At 53.7% G+C, this 19,523-nt stretch overlaps 1 protein-coding gene across 12 annotated transcripts in view; it reads right to left on the bottom strand.

Annotated features, from left to right (window-relative positions):
• The window catches only part of GAS7 (growth arrest specific 7), a 187,819-nt gene that overhangs the window by 11,099 nt on the left and 157,197 nt on the right, over positions 1-19,523 (bottom strand). For all 12 annotated transcript variants that reach the window (XM_032498797.1, XM_032498796.1, XM_032498800.1 and 9 more), the window contains 4 exons: positions 14,703-14,792; positions 12,773-12,888; positions 10,196-10,270; positions 5,479-5,557 (listed from right to left, as the gene is read on the bottom strand). In XM_032498797.1, coding sequence (XP_032354688.1) covers positions 5,479-5,557; positions 10,196-10,270; positions 12,773-12,888; positions 14,703-14,792 — 360 coding nt within the window. The remainder of the gene's footprint in view (positions 1-5,478; positions 5,558-10,195; positions 10,271-12,772; positions 12,889-14,702; positions 14,793-19,523) is intronic.

A 19,523-nucleotide genomic window follows, 5' to 3' on the forward strand; every position in this document is an offset into this window, starting at 1 on the left:
ATCCTGTGATTTCTCTCCTCTTCCTCCTCAACAGGCCCTTGCCACATTATCCTTTCCCCGGAGACCTCGAGGACGGGGTGTTCCTAGTTCCAAACCACCGCTCACACATGGCTGTGAGCTCTAAGAGGGTGAGGGCCACGCTGGCTTGGCCGCTGCTGTGTCCGCAGCATCTGGCCAGAGCTGGCACGCAATGAGTGCCTCTCACTACTTGGAAGAATGACAAAATCTCCAGGGCCCGATGCCCTGGGTGACAAGACGACGTCTGTCAAAGACTAACAGAGAGCAGGCCACGCACACGCCCCTCTCCTCCTATGTTGGTTATGATGTCTGCTGTCTTTTTTTTTTTGAGCTCCTGGAAGTTTCCTTGTACAGGAAAACACCCCCATCTGCTGGCAGTTTGCAAGATGCTACAAACTTGAGTGCTGCCGATGAAAACCTCTTCCCCACAGATTAGGCCTTGGATGGGAGTCCATGTGGGTTAACTGGGCCTGTTGACCCGGTGACTCTGGGGTCTCTTTCTGAGGGCCTGGGAAGAGACAGACGTCTAGACTTCAACACGCCCAGGAGTGGCCTGGAGGGGCTTTCAACACGCAGGACTCCTGGGCCCCGGCCCCAGGTCCTGTGGTCTGGGGAAGGGCCCGGGATCCTGCCAATGCAGCCAAATGCTCTCCCCAAATTCCAAACGACATTCTGGAAACACGATGCTACTAACTGTCAGAAGTGATTTAATCCTGTAGATGGAAGATCCATGGATTCTCTCTATATATGTTAAGTGCTTAAAAGGCTAATTGTTTTCTTTAAGAAAGTTGTCTGGGTATCTTTTCATACTCATTCTTAACTTTCCAGCATCTTTGTTTAATAGGAGGCAGAAGTCCCTCCAGCAAAGCTTGCCCTCATGAACTTGAGTCAGCCTGTCTTGGCTGGAACCGGCTATTACAACCATTCAGTTTGCCTTTCAGAACTCCTGCCTCCTTTCAAGTCACTCATCAGAAGAGAGTAAGAGAAATCTCAAGTTGGAAGGAATTTCAGAGACTAAAGTCAGACCTCAGAGACAGTGCAGTTCAGTTCCAGACCACCACAATAAAGTGGAAATCGCAGTAAAGCTAGTCACGTGGATTTTGTTTTTTGGCTTGCCAGTGCACGCAAAAATTACATTTATGCTACATCGTAGTCTATTAAAAGTGTGCAATAGCATTATGTCTTAAAGATGCACATACCTTAATTTTAAAAATACTTAATCGTTAAAAAACGCTAACCATCTGACAACACAGGTGGCCACAAACTTTCAATTTGTAAAAAACACAATAAAGCAACGTGCAGTATAAAATAAGGCAAGCCTGAATGTAGTCCAGGGTTTTTGTTTTCCAAACAGTGAGTTGCTAAGAGTTGTGAAATCAGTTTAGTGGGTCAGGACGAGCTTTCAGATGAGAAGAGACCAGACATGAATAGAAAACAGGGTGCATTTCAGGCAAAAGGGTAAGCAGTTTCACGAAGGAGCTGTTTCAGCTACGTGTGTGCGTAGCTGCGTGTGGATACCTGGGCGTCCTGGGTGGCTGTGAGAAACGTATTACTGTGAGTCACAGTCAAATAAGTTTCAAGTTCACTGATCTGGTCAAAACGCTTCATTTCATACATGAAAAAGCGGAAGCTCAGAGATGCTACGTGACTTGCCCCAGGCTGCAAAGCTTGTTAGTGATGGCACTGACAGCAAAGTCATGTCTCCTGACTCCCGCTGTGCCCCTGAAATCTTCTGGCTGAATGCATGGCCTCTGCTGCGGGATCAGCTTTTCTCTCACCATCAGAAGGAACTTTTCTCTTCTCCCTTCCTTTATACGCAGCAGTCTTATTTCTTTAACAGTCCGTTGCTATGAACAGTGGCTCGGGCTAGCAGACTAGAAAGGCCTAAAAGATTGCCGTAATGAAATTACATTTCCTAAAGAGCTCTTGCCCCAGACACAGCACATTCAGGGCGGAACTTCAACGAGCCTTTTGGAGCAGATGTTAAAATGGGTTTTGCGTGTACATGGCTGTGTTATCCTTGGTGGATGGATAGTTCTTGCGGCCTTTTCTTTTTAAGGAATCATCAGATAACCACTGGGCCGCCACTCCGACTGCCTGGGGCCACCAATAATGATTGACAGGTTGGAGGCACAGACATTCTTCTAGAAAAATCTATGGGTGAATTTTGTGGAAATCATCTTCATAAGCCTCCCATCAGCTAGATGAAGTTGGCCCTGACTTAAAACATCCTGACATTTGGAGGGCCAGCTTGTACCACCCCGCACAGTCCCTAAGAGAGGGTACTGTGCTCCTCAGAACAGGGTTCTGTGTTTTCAATGCCACTGGGCTTCCAGGAGGAAAGGTCTGGGGCTCCAGCCTCCAGTTCGCTCAGTCCTCTCCTTTGCTTCTTCAGTAGCTGAGCCCATGTGGCTGTGTGACCATGGGCTGTGATGTAACCTCTCTGTTCCTTCTCATGTGTGAAATGGAGAGGATGTCTTGTGTGGCTGATAAAATTGAGAGGGATGAGTTTGTATCCTACACATAACCACCTAGAACATGCACATCACTGTGATTTAATAACAAACATATAGTTTGGTCTTTGTCCCCAGCTCCTGGCCACAGCTCCTAAAGCCACTGCAATTTCCTAAACAACTAAGGTGCCAGAAGCATCTTTACATCTAATGTTGGGACTTTGATCCCGGTTCCTGACCCCATTCCTACATCCTTTGGAATTTCATGGGTGATAGGAGCATCTTTTGTTCTAATGAGGCGACTCTCGGTGGGCTTGTCGAAAGCTTCAGGATGGGGGCTGGTCACCAGAAAGGCCAAGCCATGATTAGAAGCCTGGGACTTTTGGCCTGACTCCCCATGCCCTGCGGAGAGGGGCGGGGCAGGAGCTTGAGTTCACAATTGATCATGCCTTCATGATGGAACCTCCATAAAAATCTGTAAATCACAGGCCCCAGAGAGCTCCTGGGCTGGTGAACACATCCACGTGAGGGGAGGATGGGGACAGGAACAGCATGGGGACAGGCTCTCCTGCACTCAGGACTCTTTCATACCTTCCCCTACATGTCTCTTCATCTGTATCCTTTACGATATCCTTTAATATATAATAAACTGATACACCTAGTGTTTCCCGGAGTTTTGTGAGCTGTTCTAGCAAATCATTAAACCTGAGGAAGGCGTCATGGGAACCCCTGATCTGTAGCCAAGTTGGCAGAAGTAGTGGGACCCATCTGAAGTGGGGGAGGGGGGTTCTGCGGGACTGAGTCCTTAACCTGTGGGATCTGATGCTGACCCCAGGAAGTTAGTGTCAGAATTGAGTTAAACTGTTGGACACACAGCTGGGGCCTGGGAACTGGTCGGCGCCAGGAGCCCAGGGACAGGAAGGGCACTCCAGGCTTCCTGTACCAGCTCCTCCCTGGCCAATTCCCACCCACTCATTTGCGGACCAGAAGCACTGGTGCGAGTGGCGGTAGTAAAAGGAAAGATCAGAAGGAAACAGTGCAGCAGGCGTTCTGTCGCCCGCTGAGCACTTTATAAACAACCGAGAATCGGGGTCCCGCTGATGGAGAGTACACATCACCAGGATTCCCGGGGAGCCACAGGCGACCATTCAGAAGCTTGCAGACCTGGCTCCCAGCCCCACCACTCCCGGCGACAGCCCCACCGCCCTTCATCTCACAGTCAGTGGAGGTTTCTCACCGCAGGGAACGGAGCTGCTGGGGGCAGGAGAGGAGAAGGGAGACCTAGAGGGAACACCGCCATGAGCTGCAGCGCAAAAATAACTCGCTGCTTTGTAAGCAAGGCTCAAAAGAGACTAATTCACGGAGCTCCCTTGTCTCTCAGTGGCAATTTCCTTGTGAAAATGCTTGGGGTATGAGGTTAGTGTGCCGCTGTCAGCTCAGGAGTTCTCCCTCGCATCTGGTGTCAACACCACCTTGGGGCACTAGCATCCTTCAGATGCGAGGACCTGGTCCTTCCTCCCACCCCAGCTCTTTATAAAGCTCCTCCACACGTCTCAGCTGTGTGAGTCATTCATTCTGCCCTCACTGTGCGGAGAACCATGCTGGGGTGGATTGGGGAGAGCTGGATACAAAGCCAGTGTCTTGTCCCCCGACAGGATACAAAAGCCCAGAATCGCAATTGCTGTGGGAAAGGCACTAGGAAAGAGAGAGGACCAGAGAGTGCTGAGTGTGGAGGTCCCGGGAAGGAGCAGCCGTCTGCGGGATGCCACCTTCAGTAAAGGAGGTAGTGTACCCCCGATTTTAAAATGTGGGCTCAGAGGGTTTAAGCACTCTGTCCCACTGTTGTCTTGGGCTGCTGTGTCTGACGGGTGACTGTGGGAGGGCAGAAGAAAGAGTGTGGACCCGGTAGGCAAAGGTCACTGGGAATGGTGCCACTCTCCGGAGCTCCTCCTCCTTTAAAAGGCAAGCATGCAAGTGGGTGGTCCCATCAGTCATGCACACTTTAGTGTGAATTTCCCCCTTAGACTCTTGGTTTATTTTCACCTGAGAAGCAGCTGAGAGCCTGAGAGGGAACCTGGAGGCAGGAGTCAGGGACTGGGGAAGAGAGAGTCATTAGGAAACTTGGAGAAATCCTGGGAGAAAGTAGGCCTGAAAAGACGAGGGGGCCGAGAGGAGATAGGGGCCTGTTCATTCATAATTCCAGGAAACATTTGTTGAGCATCTACCATGTCCCAGGCACCACCCTGGGTACTGAGGGCAGAGTGAGCAGCACAGAAACATCGCTCTCCTCAGGGTCACAGTGCTAGAGTCTTTTGGACCAAATGAAAGAAGGGTCAGTTACCTAGTCTGAAATTCTCTAGTAACAACAAATGAAACAAAACAAAATTCTCCCTTTGAAACAGTCTAGTTTCTCTAGACACCAAGAAGAGGCAGAAAATGCCAGTGCGTTCCTTTGAAGGCCCAGCGACATGAAAGTGTGGTCCCATCACTCAGGGGCTCACCTGAGGAACGGAGGGACACCCACCCTCACGGCACACAGGTGAGCAGGGGCGGCTCGTACCGGCTCACCAGAGCCCAGTGTTAAATTCAGAGGAACTCTGTCGCCTGGTTGTTAAAGATGGCCAGTATTAAAAATTACACGAGCGAAACTTAAAATTAACAAACTATGCTAAAAACAGGTAACACGGGGAGAGAAGGAGGTCTAGCTCAGCAGTAGAGTGAGTGCTTAGCGTGCATGAGGTCCTCAGCTCAACCCCCAGGACTTCCGTTAAAAACAAAGGTAAGGCACACCCAGCCCCTGTCCCTTCCTAACCACCTGGGACTGTTACCCACGCTCCTGATGGACGTGTACGGCTACTGGTACAGGGGAGGACCCTCTAATGCTACGTGTTTTGTACTCTTGAAATTTACACCACTGGGCGACACCACACTGGGAAGATATTTGCTAAACATTCAGCGGTACATCGCTGTGTAGGACCAACCCAGGGAGGCCGCGGGGAGAGGTTACCTTGGCGGAGAACTTGAGGTGAACTTCGGCCTCGTCCGCAAGGCTCTTCTTCACCTGCGCCCACGCTTCTCCCAGGGAGCTGCAAGACCAAGGGCACGGTGAGGCTCGGAGGGGTCTGCGTGACCTCCCGTCAGACACCACGGCCCTCCCTGAGGCTGGCTGGTGGGTCTCGACCCCGAGTCCTGGGGGAACGCAGGACCCCTGGGACGGTGGACTTGGATGAGGCAGAGGCCAGGCACAAAACAAACGCGGGTACCACACCTCACCCGATGGGACCAGGTGAGGGATCCTGAACTGAGCTGAGGATCTTGGAGCTGAGAGGACAGACCACGGCAGACAGCTGAGTGCCTGTGGAAATATCAGGGGGCCCAGAGGACTGGGGAGATGTGAAAGGGAGGTGGGGTACAGTGCTGTGAGGGCCCGGACACCTGGCCCGTTACTGTCCCCTGCCTTTCCATCACTGCTCCCGGGTTTATTGTTGAGGAGTACGAACGCCTGCTGGCAAACCAAGGAAGGAGGACGGCTGCATTTTTAGGGAGAAGCTCTTCTCAAACAGAAGGTACCAAGTAGCCTGGCTTGCAGGCAAACGTCCAGTGGCTTGACTTCCAAGAGGGGTCAAAGACGGACCATCTGGGTCAAGGGACCTCTCAGAGAGCTCACCATCACCACCCTCAGAAGCGTGCCCCCCCCCCCCCCCACAGGCTAGTACTGATTCTGGATATGAGCTCCAGGGCTGCCTGGAGCCCGCAGAGAACAGAACAGAAAGTCCTCTAAGCTAAATCACTTTTCCACTCGAAGGAGCTGCTCCAAATAGAAGCAATCTCCTGAAGTCCCCAAGACCTTCGAACGCAGGCCCCCACGCTCCAGTCTCCCTTATTTGGAACTCTTGAACCTCGCTGAACTTCCAAACGATACCCCAGCATCCTGACTCGAGACCTCTCCATCCAGCGGGTAAACCCCGGCTGAATGTTCAGTTGACTCAATTTCTTCCAAAAGCCACTTCCCCCAGAGAATTCACTAAACTCAAGTGGCAAAGGCTGATTAAAAGACAGCGTACTGTGAGGCTTCTGGGTTTTGAGCCCAGCGGCCTACAGCTGAGAATTACCCAACAGAACAGAACGGATCCCTAAGACCACAGTCCAGGCCTGTCCGGTCGTGGGGCTGGCTGGGGCTGAGGTGGGTGTCTATGGGAAATGACTGACAGCTTTTATCTAAAGTCTGGCAGCTAAGAAGGTCCGCTCGGGTGATCTCAGCTGGGGGGGCCCACCAAGAAGAGATGGAGTGAGAAATGGGGTCATCCAAGCTGTTGACATTTGTCTTGGCCTGACGGGCCTGAGCTCCTGGAAGCCGGGCTGGGGCAACGCTGGGTGGCCTGGCTCCTCACTTTGATTTGGCAGACAGGTGAGGGGTCCACGGTAGGGGAAGGAGGGAATGGAAGCAGGCGTGATAGTCATGCAGATACAGAAACTGAAAACCAGGTCCAGAAAGAAACTCACCCAGATACGGGCGATGAGGGTGCATCAAAGATGCCAAGCATTTCAATGGGGAACAGACGGCCTTTCAACAAATGGTGCAGGGACAACTGTGCAACCACAGGGGAAAGGGGGTCCTGACCCTGACCTCGTGCCACACACACAGATTATCTCAAGATGGACCGCAGGTCTAAAGTGAAAGCCAACAAGCTTACAGAGGCAGTCCCGGGAGGAGCGGGGACTTGATTAAAGGAGGCTGGAGACGGGGGCTTGTCCCTGCAGCAGAGCCACACGTGAGCCTGCGGGAGGTACACACAAGAGCCTGGAAGCCAAGAAACCCTGGGTGGTGTCGAGAGTTTCTAAATCTTCTGTCAGCAGAGAATGTGGTCTGTAATTGGCCCAGGGACCGCAGTAGTGGCTTGAGACTGTCATCTGAGGGTTGCCAGGAAGAAAGGAGGAAACCCTGTTTCACACTCAGGACAATGTCCTTGGCCCCATCTCCTGGCTGGGCCTTTGCGGGGGGAGGATGTCACTCCAAACATTCAGATGGGCCTCTCTGAGCTAATACATTCCCAGGCAGGTCTCCCCGCTACCAGTATTCCAGCCCCACTTGGAGCTGCTTCACAAGGTAGAAAAAAGCAATTTAGAAATTCTCTCATTGAAGAGAGATTTCTTCATCTGATAAGAGGTTAATGAAAAAAAAAAAACAAAAACAAAAACAAAACCCGAGCTATAATTCCTGTGCCAGGAGACCGTCTGAGGCCTGCCAAAGCAAAACGCATGTGACTGTCACAATTCCCAGCCAGAAAAGACCAAAATCCCGTTTCCTTTCCACACAGGAGAGAAAACTGAAGACAGAATAAGTCTCCTGGTTCTGTTTATGTACTGACCGACATGCACGTCTCAAGCCTCCCCATAGGCATCTTCCTAGACGGCCCCAAACTTCTAGGCTCCAGCACTGCCCTCTTCAAGTTTCAGGTGGACGAGCTGATGCCCAAAGCCATGCAGTGTAGCTGCACGTTGTGAGTCGGGGGCCGACGCGCCTGCTGGAAGGAGCGGGGTGGCCGCAGTGCAGTGCGTGCGTGCAGTGGCCGTGGGGTATGTGTTCACGGCCATGAGCAGTGCTGGTGCACGCCCATGAGTGTGCGGTGGCTGCCCCCTTGTAGGTGCTGTGTGTACGGCGTGGTGATACCGCCTGACTCGTGCAGCTGGGAGCATGTGCCACGCATGCTGGCGGGATGCAGTGGCCCTGGTAGCAGCCCAGGCCGAGGACGTGGAGACCAGTGCAGCACTGCGTTCCAGGGCACGGGGGTACTTAGGAAAGCCCCCTTCCTGCCCTGGTCTCAGGCCCAGTGTTCGGAGCAGGAGTCTGGAGGCAACTTCACTGACGTCCCCAGGAGACACTGGCCCTGTGGGGCTGCCTGTGGCCTGCTGGGTCAGTGAAAGCCATTCAGAGGCGGCCTCCTGGCTGCACAACAAGCCCACGCGGAGGCCCTAATCAAAGCTGCACTCGGTCGGCAAAGCCCTGTCCCCTGAAGGACTCCAGCCGTGCAGGCAGACTTGGGCTTGTCCAACATCACAGCTCTCTGCACGCTCCAGCCATCGCACGGCAGAGTGCCTTCCATCCTTGGGCTCACTTCCCCTCGCAGGAGGGATTCAAACAGAGACTGCACTGCAGGGAGGTCGGACTAGAGAGAGGACCTCGGGGGACCTTTCAACTCTAACCTCCCGAGACTCTGCATTTGTGTCATTATGGAGGTGAAATTCACAGAACACAACATTAACCATTTCAAAGAGAACAAGCTTTCAGGACACTCACCACCCTGTGCAACCACCACCTCTCTCTAGTCCCCAGACATTTTTATCACCCTGTTAAGGACTGAATGTTTGTGTCCCCCAAATTCACGTGTTGGATGCTCTGACCCGCAGTATGGCTGTAATTTGCAGGTAGGGCCTGTAAGGAAGTCACTGAGATTACATGAGGTCATATGGATGGGGCCCTGATCTGATAGGATTTGCGTCCTTGTAAGAAGAGACACCAGAGAGCTTGTTCCCTCTCACGGAGGAAAAGCGGCGGGCAATGCAAGGAGAGAGCTCTCACCGGACACCAACCCTGCCGTCACCTGACCTTGGACTCTCCCAGCCTCCAGAACTGTGATTAATTGAATTTCTGTTGTTTAAGCCACCCAGTCTATGGTGTTGTTACAGCAGCTCAAGCAGATAAATAAACATCCCCCCCCCGAAAATAAACCTATTAGACAGTTACTCCCTTTTCCCCCAGGCCCTGGCCACCACCCACCTTCATTCTGTCTGTATGGATCTGTCTCCTCTGGACGCTTCCCATAGATGGAATCACACAAAATGCAACCTTGGTGAGTGGCTTCTTTCACTCAGTATAATGTTTTCGAGGCTCATGCACATGGTAGCATGGATCAGTACGTCATTCCCTTTACGGCTGAATAATATTCCATCATATATCCATGTATCCAATGTGGAGGGGCCACAATTTGTTTGCATTCACCCCCTGATGAACATTTGGGCTGTTTCCACCTTTTGGCTACAGTGAGTCCTGCTGCTATGAACATGCACGTGTATGTATTTGAGTATCTGATTTTCAGTTCTTTTGGATACAAACCCAGGAGTGGGACTGCTGGGTCATACAGTAATTCTACGTATAGTTTTTTGAGGCACTGACAAACTTTTTTTCCATAGTGGCTGCGCCATTTTGCCTTCCCGCTAGCAGGGAGGGGGTGAACCCTCTTTGCTAACAGACGGAGCAGAGACGGCCACAGTCTTTTCCCAACGAGGGATTCTTCTGTGGCTGAGAAGGTGGGGCTGGGCCTCCCCCAGCCCAGGGCCCTGCCCGGGAGGTCTGGGCTGCTGCAGCTGGAGGGGGCGGGCAGCCTGGGCCTCAGGCCCACAGGAGGGAATTCTAAACAAGGGGCTGGGTGTCAATCCTCACACAGCCAGTTTCCCGCCAGCCTGCTCTCAGAGGAAGGGGAGCAGGGGCGGGCGTCTGGGGCCGGTGCCCAGCTACCACGGGACGGGCCAAAGGGGGTCCTGACGCACTGCAGCACCTGGCGGGAGGCCCATGGCCACCACAGAGGAGATAATGTGCAAGTGCAGCCTTGAGCCAGGACTATGGAGACCTCCCTATCCACATGGGACCATGGCCATGGTGAGCGAGGGGTGAAAAGGGACTCCCCTTCCTGAGTGTCCCCTCTTCCTCCCCACTCCCTACTCACCCCTCCTCCTGTGCGGCCAAGGAGTTCTGAGACAGCTTGGCTAAGTTCTTCGCATATTCTTCTTCAATCTTTATCCTGCAGAGGGAGAAAAATCCAGGTCAGCTCCCCGGCGCCAGACTGTGGGTCCGACCTGCAGCCCTGCTGCTTACTAACCACGTAAAGGAACCCACCAGGCCACAAGCTCTGAGAACGTGGCTCTTGTCCATCCCCCTGACACACAGTAGGTGCTTAATCAGTGTTTGTTGAATGAATGAGTGAACGAAATTGTTGGAACCTCCATCTCCTCATCTGCAAGGTGGGATGTCTGCACCTGTGTCCCTGGCTGTGGCGATGAAGAGCTGTCATTTGTGCAGCTCCTGGCACAGGGCTGGATGCCTGGCAAACCCTTAACTGAGTAAATGTCACACATGGACCACTGCTGTCCCCCTCTCCCAGCCCCAGAGCTTGGGGTGGAGACCCTGCAAGGCAGTGTCAGCCCATCTGCATTCTCCCAGCCCCCAGTGCCCCTGTCAAGCCTGCAGGGCACAAGCATCTCCATGGAAACCAGCAGTGCCCGGATCCCACTTCCCCTGAGAGCCAAGATGCCTTGGGATTCGCTTCCAGCAGGCAGGCCCTTGACACACTTTCTAGGCAGCTCTCTGGGGAGTGTCTTGTATTATCTGGCATGTCCGTGTAAAATGTGTTGTCCTGGAATTATTCACCACCTAAGCGGTCCCCCGAGGAGCTGCGCTCATCATGACCAGAGCTGGCCAGGAGGCGGGGGCCTCAGAGCCCCTGGGCTGTCACTCGGCAAACAGAAAACCCCAGAGATGCCCCCAGGGCTGCAGCACGTGCTTCCAGGCTGCACAGAAGCTGATACGCGCAGTGTGTGAGGATGCACGCAGGACGTCCCGATCAAGTCCCGTGGCAGCATGCTGAGTGAGGATGATCTCCCGCTTTGGTGCTGAGAGACCACAGTCTGGTTCCTGCCCTCACCGCTGTGCCCTCAGCGCGCTCTCCATCTACCTCCGGCCCCCATCACTCGCTCTCCGTTCACTCTGCCTGTAGTCCCTCCCCTCCCCTCCCCAGGACCACAAGGATGGCCAGCCTGCAGCCTCTAGCCTCCAGCCTGAGGCCAGGAGACCTCTCTAGAAAGCAGATCTTACCATGTCACATCCTTAGCATCAAACCTCCAAAGGCGTCATCAGTGCCAACTGCGTGCACCGGGCACGAGGCCCGTCACCCCCAGAGCCCGCGCCCGCACCGCTCCCCAGAGCCGAGGCCACGCGGACATCCGGCCTCCAGCCCAGCGGGCGTTCACCTCTGGCCCCTCCTGGCTCTGAAGGGGCCTCCCTACCAGGTCCCGGGTGGGCTGAGAGAAGTCTCCGGAGCCCACCTGTCCCAGGGAAGACCAGAGTCCCCGCGTGGAACACTCCATTTACTTGTCAACGTGACGTCTTTGTGAAAGTATGAGCCGTAAGTGTGCTCACAGTCAGCTTCTACAGCCATTTTCCTCTTGGCCTGCTCTGCACCGCTGTTTTCTCACACCTGAGCTGTGCCACTTCTCAATTTCCTACTAGTTTAATGGGTCATAAAATAAAGACTTGATTATACCAAGAGGAAACAGGTGCTTTAAAATGCCAAAGAATTGCTACTGGATCATCGTTGTTATCATCAAAAAAGAAATGTTTTAAAAACACACTGCCATTTACTACAAATATTTCCAGTGTGTCCTGGAAACTCGAGAAGGGAAGTGTGTGTGTGTGCACGCATGTGTGCATATGTGGGGGTGGGGTACGTGCACATGTGGGAGTTTGCAGGTCTGCGGGTGTGTGTTTAACGGGGTCTCAAAACTTGGAGAGGCTGAGAGGAGGAGGGAGATGGAGGAGCTTCTCTTCTTTGCAGCTCTCCCCACTTGCGTTAGGCTGAATTCACGACTTCCTCATCTATGGTCAGGCAAACCGCTACTAGAATCCCTGCACTGATTATAAGGACCTTATCTGACTCCCCCATTAGAATGAGCTCCCTGAAGGCAGGGATGGGATGGTAGGGGTTTCCGTATGCCCAGACCTGCGACATAGTTTTGGCTGAAAGATGAATTGAAAGGTAACATTCTCCTTTTTTGTTATGATGAGAAGCAGTGCTTCAAATGGGGGCCCTACAGGTAAATAAAGGGGTCTGTGTGGGGATACAGTAGGGAGTGGTGGAGAGTGTGGCAAACTGGACACACATGCTCCCTGTACAGGGGCAGCTCCAGCCAATTACGGCATCACTTACGTTATAAGGGATGCAGAGTCACTGTGGCCAAACTTTCTGCTTTCCCCAGAGATGCTAGCTATCCAGATTTCAATGCGAAACCTACCAATGTTTTTTTTAAAAAGTCGGTTCAAATCTTTAAAAACACTACATAGGCCAAAGCAACACATCTGCTGGCCAGACATGTCCCCAGGGCTGTGAGTCTGCGGCTCCAGTCCTGCGTTGCCCTGTGCACTAACCGAAGTGCTGGGTGTGAGGTGCTCAGCCCCTGCTGCTCACTCCCTCAGGCTGAGGGTCCAAGGTGGTCACCAGCCCCCAGAGCTGGGTGGGCCCAGGCCTCACCTTTCCCGGATGAACTCCGACATTTCCTTCTGCATCTGTTTGCCCTTCAGCTGTTTCTGAAGCAGCAGTTCAAACCCAGCCACAGTGCCATTGCCTTGCGGGTCCTTCTTATCCGCCTAGGAAGGAAACAGAGTCCTGAGTGTCTAGGTGACACCGGCACCTGGAGCCAGGAGGAGTGCAGCGTAGGGAGGACAGGCCCCAGAAGGGAGTTGGACGCCCCTAGTAACCCCAGCCTCAGCCTGAGAGGAAGTACAGGGGCGGCAGTGCCAGCTGCCCCAACTCGTGGCCCCCCTGGTGCCCCGGCTCCCCCACGTTCCTTGGTGCTTAAGCAGTGCTTTGTCCACACTGGGAAAAACCAGCAAGATGTGGGCTTTAATAACTGGGTCAGCAGAGAGATTTCTGTGAGAGGAAAAGGTCTTGGCGGTCAGGGGGGTGAAACCCTGAGCTAAGTTTCAGAGTCCCAGGAGAGCGGGAATCAAGGTGAGAACTGGATGAGGCTGACCAGCGAGTGGCAGGATCACACAGTCCCCTTGGCTCCCCGACACCCCTACACGATACCCCACAAGCTGACTCCGGCTCCTTGGGTGCCCATTCCCGGGGCTCGAGCCAGTCTCCCCGCACGCTCTGTTTCCTGCACCCTCTTTATGGATGATGTCTCCAAGCCCAGCCGCGTCTCTCCATCTCCGCAGCCGCCACCATCTTTCCCGGTGTCCCCCACCCGCCTGCTAACAGGCACTCCTGGCTGCTTACATACAGCCCTGCCAGCACAACACAGATAAATCAGATCACACCTTCTTCCCACTTCAACCCCCCAGCACCTTCCTACTGCAAACTGAGTAAAACTCAACAGACCCGGAGAGCCTATGAAGTCTCTGATCCCTGCTCATCCCCGCCCCAAAGGTGTCAAACCCAGAGCCATCTCTATCCTGTTTGCTGCCTCTGCCCAGATCTCAGATCTGGAAGACACACAGCTGGGGCAACAGGAATCTTCCACTATCTTTTAAAGCCTAAGAGATTTGGTAGGAATTAAAAAGCACTCTTGTCCAACACTCGGTTAGCGAATCTAAAAACAGCGTAGATACAATCCATTTTGCACGGTGGTGAAAAACAATTTTTAAAAATTTTATTTCTTGTTCCCTGGGGCCTTTGCAAAAGTTAATTTTTTTTTTAGGTGTGCTATTCACTGGTATCTGATTCCAGAATGGGGTGATTGTATTTTAAAAGTGATTGTTAACTTTAAAATGCAAATATCTAAGGCTATCCCCAGAGCTTCTGAGTAGGACTCTGCATTTCACCAAAAGGCATTTATTTAATCGAGGAAAAATACACATGAAATTTACCATCTCAACCATTTCTAAGTGCACAGCTTAGTGGCATTAAGCACATTCATGTTGTTGCGCAATTGTCACCATCATCCCTCTCCAGAACTTTTCTATCCTGCACAACGGAAACTCTGTCCCCGTTAAACGATTTGCCAAGGCTCTGGGACCACAGAATTCTTAAAGTTGCAGCTCCCCCCAGATCCATGTGCCCAGCCTCCTCGTGACTTTGATGGAAACAGTCCAGGAGGAGAAGCACTTGTCCCAGGTCACCAACAAGAGTGACAGAGCAGGTGTGGAGCCCAGGCTCCTTTAATGAGGTTGATCCTGCTCTCCTGCCATCACTAAGGGACAAAGTGACCCTCCAGCATTCTGGGTGGGGTTTGCATGTTTTCAGGAATGAAAACTCTGTTGACTTTGAGATTCGTGGAATGATCTGGACTCCAAGTGGGTCTCAAGTTCCCACCTCAGGTGCTCAACCGACTGCCAACCCGTGAAGTTTCATCCGGAGACGTCACTCCACTTTGAGCTCAAGGCCCCTCCCGCCTCTCCTGGGTGTCCACTCCTGGTCCCTGGGGCCACAGTGCAGGGGGAACTGAGGCACCGCTCACCCAGAAGTAGTCGCAGTAGCTCCACTCGGTTGGCTTCAGCAGCTGTTGCTCTGGCATCGTGTCTGGGTGAGGAAAGGTCACGCAGTTTATCTGGAGGGCACAGAACAGGGAAGAAAATGGTTTGACTAGAGGGTTGGGAGAAGCCATGAAGGCTTTGGTTCCAGGACACAGCACTAAAGACGCCTCCTTTTAGGGCCAGCTTGCTAGAGAACTCACACAGGGGTCCCGGGACGCTCCAGCGGCCAGCACTCACCCTGTGCCCCCAAGAGGGGCTGAAACTGATACAAATTCTCTAGAGAGCAGCGGGACAGGGTCTGTCTACACGGCAAACGTCCAGAGCCTTCCATCCAGCGGCTGCCCTTCTAAGACTCTGTCCTCTGGGTGTGGTCACACGTACGCGTTCTTCACCACGGCTCGATTTGTAGCAAAGACTGGACCCCGACTCCACTGCCCATTAACAGGTGAATGGTTAAAAAGTGTGAGGCCGACACTAACGGGGACTGCATCTGTGCTGAAGGATGTGAGCACGTTCTTACACGGTGGGTGGGTGGGTGGCGGAAGAGCACGATGTACAACGTATTTATTGTTTGCCACCTTAGTGCAAAAAAGAAAAGGAGGAAGGAAAAGATACACAGTTGGTTTATTTCTGGAAACTGGTAACATTTTCATCTGCTTCCAGGGAAAGGAATTAAGTGGCTGAGCATCCTGGGTGAGAGGCTGCCTTGTGAATTTTATCTCACAACATATATTCTAGGAACAGGGGAGTTTAAATTCTACTCCAGGGTGCATGCCCGGGGCTGGCCCGAGCCCAGGAGAGGGCAGTGCAGGGGCTCCTGGGCTCTGTCTCAGCCTTTCATGCCCGAGCACGTTGACGATGCCCCTGGCTTCCCCGCTCGGTGGAAGTGGCTTTGCCGCTGACCCCACGGATGTTGCTTCAAGCCCTAGATCCACTCCAGGGGGAGCCGGCTAATTTGTTTTGGGAGCCGCGGGCCTCAGGAAGGCAAAGCCTGAGCCCTGTCAGTCTTTAACACCCATTGCAGCCCCAGCACCTGCCAACATGGGAGCCGTCAGATGTTCAAGGCAAGAACAGCGCAGAAAATCCCCGAGGTTTTGAACAGAAGCTGCGGACTCTGATGCCTGGCAGCCACACAAACAAGGAGGTGCTGGATGTCACGGAAGCTGCAGCTCGAGTTGAGGGGTGACCAGCCTCCGTTTTGGGAAGGACGGGGTGGGGGATGGAGCCTGTGAAGGTCTGTCTAGGGGCCTGATCCCCTTCAGCTCCCACCAACTGCTGTCAAGCCGGAATGAGGAGTCCAGGGTTGTCAGCTGACATGATAATTTGACAGATGCTGAGAATCGGGCTTTTTATAGGAAGTGTCTCAGTGTTTAAATGCTGGCAATTAATTCAAGGTTTATCATCGTCATCAACACCGTGCAAGCCAAACCAACCCCTGTCGGCTGAGTTGGGCCCACAGGCCCCCAGCCATGGTCTCTGGTTCAGGGGCTCAGGGCAGCTGGAGGTAAATCTAGGCCCCTTGGCTCTCAGGGGCACAGGCCTCACTTGTGGTCCTGAGGGGAGAACACAGGAGAAGTCCCAGCCAAGCAAAGAGCCCCTGCCTCCCAGATACTGACACCCAGCCGACGTGAGGGCGGAGATTCCCGCTCTGGAGGGAAGCAGGCCACGGGAGGAAGCATCAGGGGCAGGAATGACCCAGAGATCCCTGGAGATGGGGAGCATGGAGTTTTACCAAGGTCAAGGTGGAGGCGGGAGGGACCCCTGCAACCCCAACCAGGGTGGGGAGTTTTCTCCCAATGCCACACCTGCAGCCACCCAAGGTGTCACTGGCCTGCAGGAACCTGCTCAGGGGAGGGCCAGCCTCCCAATGCCCAGCTCAGACAATGGTCTCCCCACACCCTCTTTTTGGGGCTGACACCCCAAAGTGTGTCCAGAGGTGGGTTTCCTTCTGGAAACCAGAGCTGGATTCCAAAGTTTCACATGTTCCTTATTTCCGATTCTTGTTTCAACAATAACAATGGTCACAGCCCATCTTTATTTTGCTTAATAACGTGGTCCATGAAAATTTCAAGCAAATTTAATGATAAATTAACTACGACATTACACTGGGCATTAAGAATCATGGAAGCGGGAGGTTGAAGGTACGCAGCAGTGGGTATAAAGGTTTTCTAGAGTGCCCTGGCCAGGGTCTAGAAGGTTGGGCTGTGTGTGTGTTGAGGGGGGTCCCCACAAGTGGCCCTGTAACAACCACTGGAGGAGAGAGATTGGGGGTGGGGGAGAGGGGTTAGGGGAGGGTAAGGCCTCATCCCTCTTGTGGCTTCTGCCCCCTCTCTGAGGACACCAGTCCTTGGATGGACTGGCCAGTGCACCTCCCTCCCCGGGTGCCTGTCCCCACCCCTGTCAACTCTGGTTTTGGGGTTTCTCACACCCAGCAACCCCACCACAGTTTCCCTGAATCCTCCCAGAGCCCTGCACCCCCTGGTGGGCATCTCGAGAACTGCACCTCATCGGCCCCATTGTGGGATTCCTGGGAGAATTCCTGCCAAGAGCTTTAGGTGCATTCTCACTTCATCTTCCTGGCAACACCACGAGCTGGGTCACATTGGCCTCATTTTATTAACTGAGGATCACAGAAGTATCTGCACCCAGACTGGGCTGACTGCAGAGCTCAAGCACTCAACCACGATGCTGTGCAATGGAACACTTGCTTGATCACAGTCCATGCAAACATTTGTTGAATGGCTACTTGGGGCCACGCACTAGGCTAGATCTTTCCAGCACTTTGCATATGTCCTCCTGGCAGGAAGCTAACCTGGGAGGGTGTGGCAGAGGCAAAAGCCAGAGCTACGATCCGTGGAAGCAGAACAGAAATGCCCTGAGTACTTACACCCCATCCTCTGGTTCCCACTTCAGGTCCTGAGGTCCCAGACTGGCCACACCGGGAAGCGCAGAACCACGGGAGTCCCCAGATTCCTCTTTCTAGGACAGGAGCATGGCTGGGTGGCCTTACTGTCTACCATTCTTTCTGGAATCCTCCAGATTCTGATGCATCACGTTTGTGCCGAGGGCTGGAACCTGCCGTGAGTGCCCGTCACTCCCAGTCAAGCCCACTCACAGCAGCCCTGCGCGGGGGGAGGCCCCAACGCTGTCAAGAAGCCCACGTGTCTGCCTCTTCAAAACTTGTTCCTGGCCCAGGTCAGTTGGGGAGCTTCTTGACTGCACTGCTGGCCAGACTCGGATATCTAGCTGCATCACCCATCGCCACGCAGGCCTGCAAAGTTTCTGCTCCATGGGTCAGACTGCCTAAGGAGATGCACGGGGAGAGGGGAGCTTGGGCTCTGGCCTCCTCCCCTGCAGGGTCTCCTCCTAGGGCAACCATGCGCTCTGGAGGGTCAGGACTCTGGGCAAGGGGCCGGCATAGGGAGAGCAAGGGCTCCGTGGAAGGGACCGAGCAGCGGCTCAGAGGTCTTCAGCCCCACCGGCTGGCCAGCAAGGATGCCCGTCTCCACCCTGGAGATAAATGGGGCCACCTGGGCTGGCAGCCGGCAGCCCCGGGTTCAACTCCAGGGCTCTGCTCCTCACTCACCCTGTGCCTCTCCTTCAGTTTCCCCAGCAAAAATTCCCCGAGGCTCAAGTGTTTATTTAAAGCCTCTAGGAGTGCTGGTCACAATGCAAAGTTCCCAGCCTGGCCCCAGAGAGACCACCTGTAGGTCCTAGGATTCTACTGAGGAATCTGCATCTTAAATAAGCATCCCAGAGGCGTCAGATGCCAACCAGTTTGCAGGCTACCCTGTAAGAAGCACTGATTTAGGGCAGCGGGAAGGAGGCAGGAAGGCGGTGAGGCAGGGATGGACCAGGTGTGTTGCCAGGAGACGCGGGCCCACTATGAGAAAGCCCCAAGCTCTGGCTGGAAGGCAGACCGGAGCAGATGACTCGGGCCGCTCCCGGTGAGCTGGGCACCACCCCCAAAGGTCTTTTAAGCAACTCTGGGAGGCATAAGACACTGCTTTTCAATCTCTCGGATTCACTTTTCTTCTACGATGCTAATATATTCCCTCTCTTGTACTTTTTTCTGCCTCTTTCCAGGAACCTGTGGGAACTCCTGCTTTGCCCCCAGCATTCTGGGGCTTTTTGTGATGATGGAGACTGTGCTCTCGGGAGGTCTGCCGTGTGAACCTGTCCACGCCCTGCCTGGCCATCATCAGCTCCAGTACCAAGGAAGCTGTCCCTGGCCCAGGTCCACGCGGGCTGAGCCACCTGGTCCTGCCCTCGGAGGGCAGCTTCCATCGGGGACACTGCTGGTGGGTGAGAGCGTGGGTCTCAAACCCCTATGCTTTCCAGCTGTGAGACTGCGGGTGAGGCACTGCTCTGAGCCTCAGTTCCCTCATCTGTAAACAGGGTGATGAGGAGACCAGCGCGAACTGAGCATTTACCATGTGCCAGGCTAAGTGCTAAGTGCTTTCCACGTTGAGACTCACTCAGTCCATACACCATTCCTGTGACATGCACGCTCACCGTCACCCCATTGTACAGATGTGGACACTGAGAGACCGGGAACCTTGCCCTGGGCTGCTGCCCAGCTGGTAGGTGCTGTGACTGGCACTGGCTTCAGAGTCCAGGTTCACAGTCACCACACTGCCTTGGTCCTGTCACCTGCACTGGCGCATCATAAATGCACACGCGATGGCAGCAATTATTATTGCCATTGTTTGCCCAACGCTCTTCTTCCTCCCTAGCAGGACTTTATGCCTGCAGGAGCCCAGGCAGGGGACCCACTCTTAGTTCCATCTCCCTGGGGGTCAGCA

Source organism: Camelus ferus, chromosome 16, assembly GCF_009834535.1.
Source record: "Camelus ferus isolate YT-003-E chromosome 16, BCGSAC_Cfer_1.0, whole genome shotgun sequence".
Classification (NCBI taxonomy): domain Eukaryota; kingdom Metazoa; phylum Chordata; class Mammalia; order Artiodactyla; family Camelidae; genus Camelus; species Camelus ferus.